This window comes from Geotrypetes seraphini, chromosome 4 (assembly GCF_902459505.1).
Source record: "Geotrypetes seraphini chromosome 4, aGeoSer1.1, whole genome shotgun sequence".
Classification (NCBI taxonomy): Eukaryota; Metazoa; Chordata; class Amphibia; order Gymnophiona; family Dermophiidae; genus Geotrypetes; species Geotrypetes seraphini.
The window spans coordinates 71,930,829-71,948,416 of NC_047087.1; the positions used below are offsets into that span (position 1 = coordinate 71,930,829).

Genomic DNA, 17,588 nt, shown 5'->3' on the forward strand with positions numbered 1-17,588 from the left:
TCACTTTGGTGAGAGGAGATGGAAGTAATTGGAACCGCTCCTCACCAAGAGAGTTGATGGCTTTCATGTTTAACCATCGCCCAGGCAGCTGACAGCTCGATTTGCAGTCTGCCGTTTGTCCACTACTCCGGATCCCCGCTCCTGATGAAGGCGACGAAACGGAGCTTCGTCGAGTGGAGACCAATACTGGACACTTTTTGCTTTCAGTAATTGAAGCTAAGTACCTTTTCAAGCTCAATATTTTACCTATTTGGATTGTTTTTGATTTTTCTAGTTTTTCTTGGGTTGCTTTATTCACACAGACACTCCATTCACACATGGATACAGTACTTTAGCACAGACATTTTTAGCCATTTACATTTTATTACACTAGCCTTGGGGAGACTTTGTGATTTATGGGGTTTCACTTTATGAGTAGGAACTGTGAGGGTTAGTTTGGCATTTATTCATTTATTTTTTACTTTTCATATATATTTTTTTGAGTTTTTGAGTTTTTCACATTATTTTTCACATTCAAAGTCTGTCTCCCTTAGTATGGACCATACATGATGTATGAGGCAGTAACTCCAACCCAGACTAAAGTTTGGATGATGCAAGTCATCGCGGGTTACTACCTGAGCCTTTGAGACATATCAAGCGCCTTTCTTATGGCTCATACTGAAGGTCCATGGGAGTAATGACATTTGAGGTTAAGGGATTTATGACCACCTAACCAAATTGACAACATTATTATTATTATTGTTTTCAAACTTTTCCTTCAACAACATATTCACAATTAATATTAAATTCGATTTCGAACATAGACTGTGGGCCAATTTAGGTTGTTTCTTTAAACACAAACATGTACAAGTATACCCACTTTTTGCATGCATAAACGTCTGCAGTTTCATTTTAGGCATGACCTCTAGAAGATTAATACTGATTTTCACTGGCTTTCCCAGAGGATACCAGTCAGCTTAAACTCATTAGCACTATAATCTCCAGAACATTATCAAACTGGTCTCTTAATTCCAGCAATCTTCTTTAATACAAAACTCAAAGCAAAGAAAACTTACAGTTCAATTGATTTAAAGAATTTTGCTTTCTGCAAACAGTCCAAAATTCTATTAGTGTATCCCAGGGGATGGGGTAGCTGGGAGAATATTCAACACTTCTTCAGGATAATATTGTACTTCAGAAATTAGAAATACTAAATTATACTTAGACACTAGCAGCACTAAAGGTGAAACTTGATGGAGAACGGGGCTTTCTAGAGCCATGCAGCTGCGTGGAGGGGCTGCTAACTGGAGGGGCTGCTAACTGAACTCAGAACAGATTAGGAGAGAGCAGAAAGAAAGGCCAGCCCATTGCTTAGTGCAAAGAACAACCAGGGCCAAGTTCTATAATGGCACCTAGCGATGTCTATATTGTAGGCATTGTTCAGTGCGGTTGTCAATCAACCACTAGACATCCTTTATTGAATCCTGCCTAGTGGTGCCTAGACAATCATAGGCATCGCTAGGCATCCTAGAGGTAGGTGCCGGTATATTAGGTCATTTTTTACTTGACCTAATTTACTGGTGCCTAACTTGGATCCAAGTCAATAACGCCTAGTCGCCGCCCCTAACCATATCTACTTTTCAGATAGGTGTCGTTAGACATCAGTGGGCACCTTGACTTAGGCATTGCTAGGTATCCTATGAGATCCACACTGAATTCTTAATTGTAAACATAATTTTTTTTGATTGTCTGAAAACTGGTGCAGTCAATTACTGCACCAATTAAAAAAAAAAGGTTGTGTGCAGATTCCATCTAGCGGCACCCAATATAGGCAATTTATACAGAATCGGGCCCTGGGAGCTTGCCTTAAAGGTACAGACACTATTTAAATAGCCTACCTTCGTGAATATGGGGGCAAAACACTATTGTTTTATAAAGACAAATAGATGATTTGGGGGTGATTCTATAAAGTGGGGAACCAACATTTAGGTGCCATTAATTCACCAAAATGCCCAAAATACTGGCATATATGTGGAAATGTGTGCACTTACATATTGTAAGTAAATACCACTATTTTGGCTATGTGCTAGTCTATAAGAAGGAGCAGAATGCAATGATGTATAGTTTAAACATGGATAGAGTCTGGTGAAGTCTGGGAGGTGCACATGTCAGTAATTTAGGAGCAAGCATTTTTACTAGCTCCATACTAGTAAAACTCCTCTCATATGAGGAAAGGCTAAAGAGGTTAGGGTTTATCAGCTTGGAAAAGAGAGAGAGGTCTACAAGAACTTAAGAACATAAGAATAGCCTACTGGGTCAGACCAAAGGTCCATCAAACCCAGTAGCCTGTTCTCATGGTGGCCAATCCAGGTCCCTAGTAACTGGCCAAAATCTATGAAGTAGCAAAATTTCATGCTACCGATCCAGGGCAAGTAGTTACCGCTGTGACTGGAGCTAAAAACCACGCTATGCTTTTTTAAAAGAGGGTGTGGGGTAGGGTGGGGGTATAAACGCTGTTCATATTGCCCTGTGAAAAAGCTTCCCAGAATCATCATTTTCTGAGAGATCCATGAAATTTGATCTGATTCAGCACAGTAAAATGATTTGGATTTAACCTATGCCTTTTCAGAAGCAGCTCAAGGTGGGTTACATTGAATCCCTGTCTAGGGTTACCTGAAGTCCAGATTTCCCCGGACGGGTTTTCAAAATCCAGCACTTTTTCCGGGTTTTGAAAAGCTGTGTCAGGCATGGAGGAAGTCTGCGCATGCGTGGCCATCATGCGACGACGTGCGCCCGTGTGTGTGCACGTGACATCATCATGTAGCGTCCGCGAGTGCACGGACTTCCTCCCTGCCCGACAAGAGTAGGTAGTGGGGGGGGCGGAGCTAGGGAGGGCTTGGGCGGAACTGGACAGGCCTGGAGGCGGGGCTAGGGGGTCCAGATTTTCTGAAAGGAAAATCTGGCAACCCTGTCCCCCTGAAGGATTACAATTTAAGTTTGTACCTGAGGCAATGGAGGGTTAAATAACTTGCCCAAGCTCACAGAGAGCAACAGTGGGATCTGAGTCCTGGTTTTCTGGCTCCCTGCCCACTGCTCTGACCATTAGCCTACTTCTCCATTCCATTTAGGAGTATCCATTCATGTGACCTATGCAAGACCTTCTCATGGTTTCCCTTTTTTTTTTTTTTTTTTTTGTCTTAGTGCACACCTGAATCTTATGCTCATACCCATAGGAGTGTAAACAGAATCCCAATGTCATTTGGCAACATAATTACTCTGGTTCCAGATAATTTGAGTAGTACTTACATCCTGGTTACACATCTCCCAGTAGGGCCTCTCTCCATAGGACATCACTTCCCACATCACAATCCCGTAACTCCAGGCATCACTTGCTGAGGAGAATTTCCTGTAGGCAATGGCTTCAGGGGCTGTCCATCTGATGGGGATTTTTCCACCCTGAGGGAAAAAGAAACATGACGTTTATACCATGACACTGCAGTCCTGGCCTTTTTATATGAAGGCTGATTGAAATGGAATGAGACTGCTTCTTTTTTTTTTTTTAGTGACTGCTTTATTGTTTTTGTGATTGTGCATCATTATTGCGGTATTATAATATGTCACGCACACACATTGTTGCGTTTATTACTTTTAAATGTCATAGTTTTTTTTTACCTCCCCTCCCCCCACTGTGCCTGAGGACACTCTCAAGATCTTTGTCCTCATCTACAGTTGTATTTTTACACACCTATATGGGGCACAATTACCATTTGTTTCTTTCCAATATTTGTATCGGTGATTTGATTTAATTTTATTGATTTGTTATACTATTTTAATGTTTTCTCTACATGTGAATTGCTTCAGCTCATGAGGTATGTCTTTTCTAATTTTAAGAATATCCAATTTTATGTATATGTATGTATCTTTATGTAATCTGATGTTTCATGAATGTTCTGAGGCAGGCTTTATAGCCAAAACACAGCCAGTGTCGAGTCGAGTCTTGATATTGCTTTTGCATGACTTTTATTAAAATTCCCATTGGTTTGAAGAACTGGACTGCTCTGCTCTTTCATGGATTGCCAGTCTACTGCATGTCTGAATCATTTTTGAAATGCTGCAAAAAACGTATTGAATGTGAAGGACGCTACTTTGAATGTTCAGATCCTGTGGAGTCATCTGATTCTAAATTAAAAAAACAAAAACATTTCAATCAGCCCTTGTACTTTTGTAGTTTCATGCCGTTTATGAAAAAAACTATTGAAACCTGAGCCTTGCTTGGATATCTGTAAGCTGCTATCATCAGCATCTTCTCTGCAGTGGAATTAGTAGATTTTTATTTTTATTTTTTGCATTATATGATATTTGCTTCCAGTCAAGATGCCCCTGAGAGTTTTTGTTTGTTATTTAGCCAGGGTAGAGGATTTCTCTGAATGTTGCATAAATTTGTACTATAGCAGCTCAGTGGTTAAAAACTGTTCCTACAAACTGCGTTTAATCCGATCTTTAACAAACATATTAGAACCAGAAGCCCTAAACATTCTAATTCACTCGCTAATAATTTCAAGGTTGGATTACTGTAATTCATTGTATAAGGGCATCACACAGAAAGAATTGAGACGACTACAAATAATGCAAAATACAGCAATAAAACTCATCACCAATTCTAACAAATACGACCATGTGACACCACTTCTGAAAAAAGCACACCGGCTGCCGATCTCCTATAGAATCATATATAAAATTGCTTTAATAATCTTTAAAATCAGGCTATCAAATGCACTGGTATTTCTTGATCATCTTCTTATACCATACGCTACATCTAGGACATTAAGATTAACAGAGCTACATCTTCTTACTATTCCTTCCCTAAAAGTTATTGGCACAAGGTGGTCTGCAATTTTTTCTGTTATAGTTCCTCAACTTTGGAATAGTTTACCAGGTTATTTGCATAACGAAACATCATTGGATAAGTTTCAAGTTTAAGTTTATTTGGGCCTTGATATACTACTTTTATAAGCAAAGCGGTTTCCAATTTATACAAAGTATTAAAATGTTTTTAAAAAATATATACAACGGGAACTCCCAGCAGTCATTCTGATGACAGCTCTGCACGGGGCAGGAGCATAGAAAGATCGCTCCTGCCCCACTTCACCGCTAGACCACCAGGTAAGCTTCCAAGGAGGCTTGGATGGCTTAAAAATAGCCAAAAAATGAAAAGTTTTTTTTGAAAAAAAATTGCGAATAACTGAATCCACAGATACTGAAACCATGGATTCGGAGAGAGCAGTGTATTTGATTAAAGACAATCTTTTCCGTTAGTTTGGTGAGATAGGGAATGTTGGCTATAGGGTGGTAGTTGTTACAATCATCAATATTTCTAGAAGTAAGTTTGGGGAAAGGTCTTATTTTTGGGGAATGGTACCTGAAGAGAGGCTGTTGAAGAAGCTGCTCACACTTCAAAGTTGTAAAGAGATATGGGGGTGAAAAGGCAAGATATGAGTATGGGTCAGACCAATGGTCTATCAAGCCCAGTAGCCCGTTCTTACAGTGGCTAATCCAGGTCACTAGTACCTGGCCAAAACCCAAGGAGCGGGGAGGTGGTGTGAAAGAAGCAAGGAAGAGCAGAGAGGAGCAGAGGATGGCGCAGAGGGGCGCTACTGCCCTGGGTGCCTCCTACCCAGAGCCGGATTAACTAATAGGCCCAGTAGGCATGTGCCTAGGGCCCAAAATGGTCAGGGGGCCAGATGAAGGGGGGCATCAACATGTTTTTTTTCCAAATGGCAATGGGCCCCTCCAGCATCGATCAGCAATGCGGCCCCCCTTCCCGATCGGCAACGCGCCCCCCCCCCCCCGATTGGCAACGTGCCCCCCCATTGACGGAAAGTAACGCAGGTATGAAAGGCAACGGGAACTATAATTTTGCAAGCAGTGCTGCTTGCCCAAACCTTCCCTCTGACACAGCTTCCTGTTTCCCTCTGGGCGCTTCAGAGGGAAGCTTTGGGCAAGCTGCACTGCTTGAAAAATTAGAGTTCCTCTTGCCTTTCTTACCCACATTGCTTGCTTGTCATATTTTCTGTCTATGGGGGGGAGGTCTGTCGCCGATCGGTCCATCGATGGGGGTGGCCCATGTTGACAATCGATGCTTTGGGGTGGGGGGCATCACTGTTCTAAAAATAGGAGTGAAAGATGAATGGTGAGATGTGCTTGGGGTGGAGGGAGAGAGAGAAGGGGGCAAGGCAGAGCAGGGCAGATGATGGATGTGGAAAGAAAGAGGCAGGGCAGATGATGGAAGGGGGGAGAACTTGTGCCCAGCCTTTACCTCCTCACCACTGCTACTGCTTTCCCACATGCTGGATGGGGGAAAGAAGATAGTCAATGAGATAGTGGAGGGGTGAAGGAAAGGGGTAGCAAGCTGTGAGTAGACACAGTGAAAGAGGGAAATTGAGGGCTGAATAGTAAGAAAGAATTTAATTTAGACAGAGGCAGAAACTAGAGAAGGAAGATCAGAGAAGAAAAGGAAAGGAAAGAGAGAGGAGAGAGATGCCAAATAACAGGGAAGGACATAAAGATATCAGATCCGAGTGAAGGAAATGAGAAGAGAGAGAGATGCTAAAAATCACAGGGGGGGGGAAGGAGAGATGGAAGGGGAGAGATGCCAGACTATGAGGGGAACAGAGGGAAGGTGATGGATGCCAGACCAAAGGGGGGAGGGGGAGAAGGAGCAGGAGCAGAGATGGCAGAGGGAGACAGACATTTTCTGGAAGGTTTAGACAGTGGATGGAAGGAAAAGAATGAAAAGAAGATGAGGAAAGCAGAAACCACATGACATACGTAGAAAAAAATTATATTTTATATTTTTTTGCTTTAGGATAAAGTAGTATTGTAGCTGTGTTGATAAATGTTTAGAAATAGAAATAGTGATCCTTTTATTGGACTAATTTTTATACATTTTTGATTAACTTTCAGAGACTAAATTCTTCCTCAGGTCAGGACAGGATACTGTAACAGCAGTATATTTTACTGACCTAAGGAATGAGGTTTTGACCTCTGAAAGCTAATTAAAAAATGTATTAGTTCAATAAAATGGTATCACTTGTTTTCCATTTTTTGTTTTATTTTTATTTGTTAATGTGTAAAGTGATTTGTTATTTCTCTTTTTTCAGATTTACATTTGCTATCTTTATATTTTGTTCAGTATTGGGGGATATACACCATTGTTTCTTCACCCCCCCTAAACTGTACCGTTCCCTCGGTTTGTAGCACAAGCCAGCATGCTGAATGCTCTGAACTGCTCCGATGGTCATAGAATTCTTATGATTGTCAGAACAGCGCAGAACATTCAGCCCGCCAGCCAGCGCTAAAAACCTCTTCTGTGCTTTTGTAAAAAAAAAAGGAGTTTAGTTTGTGGGTGGAGCGGGGGCATGGCTAGGGGGGCCCAGTGTACTTGTGTGCCAAGGGGCCCTCGAAGAATTAATCCTGCCCTGCCTTCGCTACGCCACTGGTGCCAAACTTACACATGCTGAAATTTTTGTAAATGTTGGCACCGAAGTTAGGTGCACCGAGACTAAATTCTATAACTAAACGTGCAACTTTTCAGAATGCCTCTGACATGCTCATAGCATGAAAGAATAGAAGATGAAGAAGAAGACATGTTGATAAGTCAGATAAAATCCTTTATCACACAGGTCACATAAAAGATACCCGACATGGCTGTGTTTTACTCAGTAAGGCAGCTTCAGGGGAGGTATAATTACTTCAAGGTATGTATACTTTCAACACATTCCACAAAGGAGAGACCTGAAGTATAGTATTACAAGTGCCCTTAAAGAGAGCACACATCACTTGTAGAGGATAGCTCTGCTCTCTTCTGAGTTACCCACTAGTAGAGTTAGGTGCCATGCCTTATAGAATGGCATGCAGCCAGATGCACGCGCAAATTTTTATGAGTGCCAATTAACGTAAATAGTTAAGGGCTTGTTAATTAAATTGTGTTCACAGTTTGGTTGCATACACACTGAATATAGAATCTGGAAGTATATGCCAGTTTATTAATGTGTGCGCTTCTATGCCCACATTCAGATATTCAATTTTATGAGCCATTTTTTTTAGTGCAAAACATTGTTTACACATGGAAATGCTGTTAAAATTAACCTCAAAGTGAGAGAAGTCATCTTTAATACATCAGACCCAAATACCCAACAGGACTTTGGAGAAATTACTGGACGCTTAGCTCAGTGGACTGACGTGCTTAACAGAATTAAGCCACTAGCCTATGCTTTATGATGAGTGCTCTGGGGTGTTCCTTCGGAGGCTAAGCTGGGAAAATGCATCACAATTATAAAAGTGCTTGCTTGCAGTTTTAATATAGCTTTCTAAATTATCTAAACCATGGAGCAGTGCAGTCAGTTTCCCATCAGAGGAAACCTTTTCCAGTAACCAGAGTATCTCCTTAGAAGGACTCAGGCTGCAAAATTATAATGAACTGAGTGAAACACTCATTTAGTTTTCCTGCAGTAAACACTATTCATTTACAACCCAAATACATGCGTTCCCTCCTAGTCTGGATTGATTCCTGATTGTGATTCAATGACAGATTGCGTGAGCTGTCAAGTTCTTTTTTCTAATGAGGATTAAAGTGTCATCTCCTTTACTTAATACTGGAGGAAGTGGAGGAGAGCATTTCCCTTCTCTAGCACACTATGGTGCTATCATGGGAGAGAATTAAAACTACAAGCATTGCTCATAGGTTGTCACTTCTTCAGAATTTAGATCTCATAGAGCCAAGCGAGTGGGAAACAGACAGTTTCTTTTTTTACCAAATGCAACTCAGGCCTCATTATTGTTTTTCTGTTATCCATTATATATATATAAAAGGTCCATCGAGATAACTGGCACCAATAGATTTATAAATATCACATTGCAGCACATCCCTATTTTTTATTTTATTTTATCTTGCAGTCTGATTTCCTGAGTTTACTTGATAGATTATTTTACACAAGAATTTTTATTCAACAACTTAAGCCTTTGGCAAGAGCTTTAGAGAGGTGCAGAGTGTGTGTGTGTGTGTGTGTGTGTGTGTGTGTGTGTGTGTGTGTGTGTGTGTGTGTGTGTGTGTGGTGATGCCCAGAGATACCAGTAGGCCCCACCAGGGAACTGGAAATCAGGGGCAGTCCTCAGATTCTTTGGGGCCTTTCCTTATAGAAATATGAGTGGTGTGACAACATACAACATGCGTGTAAGCAAATCTGTATCATGAATCAGCCAGCAGGGGTCATGGGTCCCTTTTGCTGGTAGCTCCAAATATCAACCTTAATGGCAGCATTTAGGAAAGCCACTTAGATCACAGCTGAGACAGGAGGCTCACACATATAAAAGTATGTAAGCATTGCTATACAGGAACAGACCAAAATGTCCATCAAGCCAAGTATCCTCTTTCCAAAAGTAGATAAAGTCAGAAGTACCTGGCGAGATCCGAAAATAGTAAAGTAGATTTTATGCTTCTTACCAGTGGATTTTCCCAAGTTCACCTTAATAATGGTTTGTAGACTTTTCTTTTAGGAACGTGCTCTAAAATCTTTTTTTAAATCCTGCTATGCTAACACTTTTACCACATTTTCTGGCAATGAATTCCATAACTTAATTACATATTAGTGAATAAATAGTTTTTCCAATTTGTTTTAAATATTCTACTTAGTAGCTTCTTTGTGTACCCCTTAGTCCTTGTGGAGGAGTGTCCTAGTAAGAGCAGCTGCCTCAGCACCCTGACCCTGAGGTTGTGAACTCAATTCCCACTGCAGCTCCATGTGACTCTGGGCAAGTCATTTAACACTTCATTACTCTGGGAGCAGCAGAAGTGTGTGGTACAGTGGTTAAAGCTCCAGTCTCAGCACTGTGAGATTGAAGGTTCAAACCTACACTGCTCCCCAAGACCCTGACCAAGTCACCTAATCCCCTCTTGCCCCAAGTACACTCGATAGATTATGAATCCACTGGGACAGATAGGAAAAAATGCTTAGCAGGGTTTATAAAAGGTTTGGATAATTTCCTCATAGAGAAGTCCATAGACCATTAATGATATGGCCTGGGGAAATTCACTTCTTATTCCTAAGCTAAGCAGCATATAATCTGTTTTGCTACTTGGGATCTAACTAGATGCTTGGGACCTGGGTTGGCCACTGTTGGAAACAGGATATTAGGCTTTATGGACCCTTGTTCTGTCCCAGTATGGCAATTTTTATGTTCTTATGCTCCTGAATAAATTCATGTAAACTGTTCTGAGCTCCCTGGGAAGAACAGCATAGAAAATTAAATAAATAAATAAATATTGAATCCTATCCCCTCCTCCCTTTATTTTTGGAAATAGTAAAGAAGCGATTCATGTTTACCCATTCAATTCCACTTCACTCCACTCACTCATTTTACAGACCTCTGTCACATCGGTCATTTGTCTCTTCTGCAAGGTGAAGAGCCCTAGCCTCTCGAGACTTTCCTCTTAGGGAAATCATCCAATCCCTTTTAACATTTTGGTCCCTGCTGCTATTGCTTCTTTTAAATTTCTTTAACAAAAAATGTCATTTTTCAAGCAGACATGATTTGATAGACCATCTTTCTGTGGCTTACATATTAAATACTTATACTTAGTTTGTACCTTGGGCAATGCAGGGTTACGTGGGAGCTCAGTTACCGTACTCCTGGTTTACAAAGCCACTACACTAACCATTAGGCTATTCCTTCACTCGCAGACATGCATTTTGCTTTGTTTAAGGCATGTGTATGTAGCACTGATTCTGGAAACAACTGGGGGAAGAGAAGCGAGAAGCAGAAAGTAGAAAGCATCTCTTTTCCTGTGTCTATGAAAAATTTGCATTTTCTGTTCACTAGTTTAGACAAACAGAAATCTCAACTTACAGGCACTTCTATTTTTTTCACAGCACCCCCAAGACACACATCTCTGCATTAGTATGAACTTTTCTTTTCCTCTTATGTGTTATCTCAATGCATGTAAATAATTACCGTTAGGGCTAGATTCACTAAACCTACTGAACCTGTAACAATGATCGCAAAATCAATTTCCTATCCGATCCTATCCAACCCATGCAAATTAGTAAAACCCCAAGCAAAATAGCCAAGCGATTGATTCACTAACATTTGCCTGGCTATTTTGAATCGGGTTTTACTATCCTAAAACCCGACTGTGTTACCGACAGGTCTGTCGGTTTCTTGACAGGCCTGCCTGTCTTTTTTATTCATTTTTTTCCCATGGCACAGATATTTTGCGTGTGTTACACACGCAAAATATCTGCCCCATTAAAAAATGAATAAAAGACAGGCAGGCCTATTGCTAACCTTCAAGTGTGTTCTTTCTGCAGTCCCACAATATTTATCCTCTCTTCTCTCTCTTTATACACCTCCCTGAGAGCCAATGGCATACCTACGGGGGAGGGGGGGTCCGCCCCAGGTGCATGCTCCAAGGGGGTGCACAGTGGGCCGGATCCGGAACCTCCCACGCTGCTCCAAACGGCACCTCAGCGCGTACTTAGAGCAGAGTGGGCAGCCGCGCTGAAGTGAACGAAGGTCCGGCGATGACTGCGCCATCTACCGCCTCTGTTCCAGAAGAGGTAAGTGATGTCGGGGGTGGGGGGGGTGGACCAGCAGCCGCAGTCAACACGGGATCTTGCCGCAACTAACTGTGTCTGCCGGCCCAACCCCTTCCGACATCACTTAACTGTTCCATCCAGAGCAGAAGCAGTCATTGCGGGACCTTTGGGATGGAGAAAGAAAGAAGCATAGTAGGATGGTGAAAGGAGGTCAGGGTGGCATGGAAGGGTGTGGAGGGTGAGAAAGGGAGTCAGGGTGGTATGGAATCATGCTGAAGGATGACAAAGGGGGGTCAGGGTGGTATGGAATCATGCTGAAGGGTGACAAAGGGGGTCAGGGTGGTATGGAAGGGTATGGAGGGTGAGAAAGGGAGTCAGGGTGGTATGGAATCATGCTGAAGTGTGACAAAGGAGGGGTCGGGGTGGTATGGAATCATGGTGAAGGGTGACAAAGGGGGTCAGGGTGGTATGGAATCATGGTGAAGGGTGACAAAGGGGGGGTCAGGGTGGTATGGAATCATGGTGAATGATGACAGGGGGGTCAGGGTGGTATGAAAGGGTGTGGAGGTATGGCAGCGGGCAGGTATATGGTTTGTCCATCAATTGTCTACCCTCAACTCGTTAATTCCATTCGATATACTGTGCTTTACATACTCGCTGCCTCCTTCTGCTTATTCACAATGGCGTTCTCTCACTGGAGTGTTGTCTTCTATGCATATACGATTTGACTATATGACTTCCAAAAATACTATTTACCACTGGTCTTCTTTGTCTCTATTAAAAGGCAAGGCAATATCATCCTTCTATAGTATTTTAAGAGATCACTCCTTCACTTTTTCACCTCACTCTATGAAGCACTGGGATGCTATACTTACCACTCCGCTTTCTGACATTGATTGGGAGCTTTTCTGGTCATCAACAAATCGCCCGCTTTTATCTTCTAGAGTATCACAATCAATGTACTTTCTTATGTGGCAGGCAATATGGACCCCACTTCGCATGTGGAAAGCTAACTTAAAGCAAGACTCTGTTTGCTGGAATTGTTTGAAAGAGGAAGGAACTCTTGATCATATGTTATTTCATTGTACTCTAGTCCGTTCTTTTTGGACCTACGTCTGGAACACCATACAATCTATTACTAACTGCTCAGAAGAAATCTCTATGGACATTGTAATCCTTCGCTCTCAACACCCATGTTTCACACAATCAAATTGTCCATCTAAACTCATTGATACCATGTTGGTGACTGCTCTCATGCACATTCTAAAAAATTGGAAATCACCTTCGCTACTAAATTATACTTTTTGGTGGAACTCTCTGAGTATGTATCATAGATTTTGAATCCTATGCATATGAGAAGAGAGTTACATTCTGAACCTGCAAGAACTTGAAATATAACAAATCTCCATGGTCATTCTTAGATTCCTATGTGCGCTCATCTTCTTAGACACTCCTGTTATCCTTTTCTTCTCTTCTCTTCTCTCTTTCATTTTTCTTTCCTTTTTCCTTTACTGCTCTCTCTCATCTTTATCTTATATATCCCTTACATGCATCTTCAATAATTGGAGCCTTTGCTCCTCTACAGTTAAACATAGATTTGTATACTCTATATACAGAAAGCTTTATTTTGTTTCTATGTACTTTAAATGATTCTTGTATCCTTTAAAATACTTAATAAAAATTATTGAACTAAAAAAAAAAAAAAAAAGGAAGGGTGTGGAGGGTAAGAAAGTAAGTCAGGGTGGTATGGAATCATGGTGAAGGGTGACAAAGGGGGGTCAGGGTGGTATGGAAGCGTGGTGGAGGGAGAGAAAGGGGCAGATGCTGATGGAATTGCAGGGAAAGAGACATAAGGGGGAAGTATACTGCATGGAATTGGGTTGGAGGGAGAGTAAGGGGGCAGATGCTGATGGAAGTGGGGGGAAGGGAGAGGAGAGAGTGAAATGCCAGACCATGTGGGTGTGGGAGAGGGAAGGGAAGAAGAGGAGAGAAGAGATGCCAGACCATTGGAGGAGGGAAGGGAGGAAGATGGATGCCAGACTAATGGGGTGAAGGGAGAAATGGAAGGGAGATGAATAAAGTTTCTAGAACGGGAATAGAAAGAGAGAAGATGCCAAATAGAAGGGGCAGAGAGAGGGTAGACAGTGGATGAAAGGAAGAGAGTGACAAAAAGATGAGGAAAGCAGAAACCAGAGAAGACAAGGTAGAAAAAATTATATTTATTTATTTATTTATTTTTGCTTTAGGTGAGATGCATCGCTGTTTCTTTGATATTGCATTGTGTGCAGAGTCCAGCTTCTTGGTGCTTCAGTTTAACCTTTGTCTACGTATTTTTATTCTATTTCCCCATTTACAAAACTGTAGAGCGTTTTTTAACGTTGGCATCTGAGATGTTACCACCATGGCTAAAAACCACACTACAGTTTTGTAAAAGGGGAAGGAGTTAGTTTGTGATTACATACTAGGTGAAGGTGTTTTCTGTGTTCTGTGTGTTCAAAAAGACATGGTTTTCTGTTAGGACTGACTGTGTAGGATTGATCTGTACTAGTCTGGCTTGTTTAGTTTTACAATGGGTTTATTGATGTACTGCTCACTGCAGTATGTAAGATGCTGCCTTTTCCTAGATATTCATGTGTGACGTGTGGATTGTTACTAAAAATCATGGTTTTCATACAGATGGGGGGGGGAGGTGTGTCAAAAAATGTTGGGCCCTGGGTGTCACATATGCTAAGTACGCCACTGCTGAGAGCTCTATTCTCCAGTTAAGTTGCTTTTATCTGTACCCTTCTCCTCCACTGTGATTCCTTTTACATTGCTGCCCTGCATGCGAGTTTCAAGTTTATTAAAATTTGATTAATCGCGTTAGATAAAATTCTAAGCGATTTACAATAAAATACCTAAGTCCATGCGTTATGCCCCTTTCCTTGTTTAAAAATAGGCTGAAAACCCACCTTTTTGAGATAGCTTTCAATTCATGACCCTACTCCCCATTGCCCTCTGCCCACCACCCTAGACAACAATTTAACCAGTCCTGCTAACTGTAACCCCTATCCTGGCATCCTGTTTGTCTGTTTTTATCGAAACATAGAAACATGATGGCAGATAAAGGCCAAATGGCCCATCCAGTCTGCCCATCCGCAATAACCATTATCTATTCCTCTCTCTAAGAGATCCCATGAGCCTATCTCATGCTTTCTTGAATACAGACAGTCTCTGTCTCCACCACCTCTTTCAGGAAACTGTTCCACGTATCTTCCACCCTTTCTGTAAAAAAGTATTTCCTTAGATTACTCCGAGCCTATCACCTCTTAACTTCAACCTATGCCCTCTCATTCCAGAGCTTCCTTTCAAATGAAAGAGACTCAACTCATGCTCTTTTATGTCACGTAGATATTTAAATATCTCTATCATATCTCCTCTCTTCCACCTTTCTTCCAAAGTATACATATTGAAATCTTTAAGTCTGTCTCCATACGCCTTATGATGAAGACCACACACCATTTTAGTAGACTTCCTCTGGACTGACTCCATCCTTTTATATATTTTTGAAAGTACAGTCCCCAGAATTGTACACAATATTCTAAATGAGGTCTCACCAGAGTCTTATACAGGAGCATCAATATCTCCTTTTTCCTACTGACCATACCTCTTCCTATGCATCCTAGCATCCTTCTAGCTATCACCATCACCTTTTCAACCTGTTTGGCCACCTTAAGGTCATCATATACAATCACACCAAAGTCCGTCTCTTCTGTTGTGCACATAGGTTCTTCACCGCCTAAACTGATTGATTAGATTGTGAGCTCATTTGAGCAAGGATTGTCTCCTTCATGACTGCACCATGCTGCGCATGTCTGGTAGCATTCTAAAAATAATTAATAGTAGTAGTAGGATTTGATACCACGTTACATTTTCTAGCTTACTACCTTTTTCTAGGCAGTGTAATAATGGAGAAATGAAGCTGTAAATAAACTGTCAGGAGACAAAACTGAGCTTCAGTCAAGAAGTGCTCAATGAGGCACACATTTTCATCCTCAGTAAATTAGCTGTCGCTCAATAAAGTTTCTTGGGTTTAGTGACACAATCTATTCTGCTGATCTCTGCAGTTTGTCAGATACAGAGAACTGTAAATTGGGTACTCATCTCTTTTATGAAGAGTAGTCCAAAGATCCTTGGAACACCTTTTCCATTTGACATCATTTTTTTATGTGTTATTCAGGTATCGGTACACTGGCTTGTCACTGTTTCAAGGAATGTGAATTACTAAGAAATAAAGGTCAATGAGCAAGCTGTAGGAGATATGGTGGAATAACATACTACTTCTGGAATGAGCTTTAGGGATTTTGTACCCCTCAGCGAACCAGTGAGGAAACTGGTAACAGAATGATTCTGTTAGTCCAATTAAAAGCTATCACCTCCAGCTTGTCAATTGGACTTAAATGGCACCGCACATCCTTGCTACACCCCTGGTTGGTACCCTTCTCCTTTATTGCCAACTCCCAACTCTGTCCCTTCTACCTTGCCGCACTTTATGGCTGGAACAAAATGCCTGACTCGGTATTCAAATCCAGGTTAAAGGCCCTTGTTTTTTTTTTTTTTAGATGTGTTTAACTCCTAATCCTACCAACTTGTAAAGCACCCATATCTGTGTCATTCCCTCTATAGTCTTCTACTCTATCTGTTTCAATAGTCCCCTTGTAAATCCCTATCTGAGCAGTATGCATAGACTGACCTTTTTGTCCTGTGTGTTTGTCTTAATTATGTAACCTCTCCCTCATTAACTTCCAATTCCCACTCTCTTAACCTTTAGTCTTAGGTTACCTAACAAGATAAAGTAAGAATTATAACAAAAAGAGGGAAAAGTTAACATAAAATATAAAATTACCCTAAATAAAAAATACAAGGAATAAGAGTTTTTGTTGGTTTATTGTTACAACTCTAACAAAAGGTATATATCTAAATAACTTTAGAATAAGATTTCAAATAAAGTTTTCCTCAAAGAATTTAGTCCTTTCAAATAATTTTATCCTCACAGAGTTCAGATGTAAATTTTTTCTCACAGGGTTCCGTTGTTTTATTTACACAGCCATTGGGTACCAGCGCTTCTTCTTTCCTCTATGGAGATTCAGCTCTAATCAATAGCGTACCTACTTCCTAACTAAAAAAAAATCAAAGGAAGCAAAACCCTATCGCCCTGAAAATTATATTTGTTTTTTTTACTTTTTGACTAACTACCCATAGAAAAGAATGGATAATTGAAATTCCCTAAACTTTTTCCACCCACGATGTATCTTAAACTATTCTCAAGCAACCCCAAACCAACCTGTCTTCCAGACTGATCACTACTAGAAAATGACACGGTGACAAAATTCATCACCGTCCCCGTCCCCGCGGATAACCAATCTTCATGTCATTCTTTAAGGAGAGAGGGAAGAATCAGAGTATGAATGGCCACAACTACTGACCCTCAAGCTTTGCTTTGAAGAATGCTGGTGTAGAAGGACTAAGGCTGAAATAGACACTAAAAAATGACATGGGATTATTTCCCGCGGTTATCCGCGGGGACGGGAACGGTGATGAATTTTGTCACCGTGTCATTCTCTAATCACTACTCAAATGCTCTCTCTGGCAGTTTTAGAATCCTGACCAGCACTACTCACTTCCACATGAGATCATCAGACCTGATGCAGACCTCAGCATTCTAGAATTCTTACTGTCAGTCAGGCAAATACAGCATTAATTTTGCTGGCTAACAACAAAAAAACTTTTCACTTTAAAATATTAGAGGAAAAAAAACTTCTGTCAGGTCTTCTGCCCTGGGTAAACTATAACATATTTCAAATTTATTTTGTAACCTATGGTTACAATTAGATTGTAAGTTCTTTCAAGCATTTGATAGCACTATAGAAATAATAACTAGTAGTAGTAGTAGTAGAGGCTGAGTGGCTAAGTTTCTGCCTAAAAAGCAGGTCTACCTTTGGCTGCTGGGTCTTGGCTAGGGTTACCAGACGTCCA

The 17,588-nt window shown here is 41.1% G+C and overlaps 1 protein-coding gene across 1 annotated transcript in view; it reads right to left on the bottom strand.

Moving 5' to 3' along the window:
• Positions 1-17,588, bottom strand: part of EPHA6 (EPH receptor A6) — an 895,964-nt gene that overhangs the window by 11,213 nt on the left and 867,163 nt on the right. Inside the window, exon 14 of the mRNA XM_033941517.1 lies at positions 3,286-3,435. Coding sequence (XP_033797408.1) covers positions 3,286-3,435 — 150 coding nt within the window. The remainder of the gene's footprint in view (positions 1-3,285; positions 3,436-17,588) is intronic.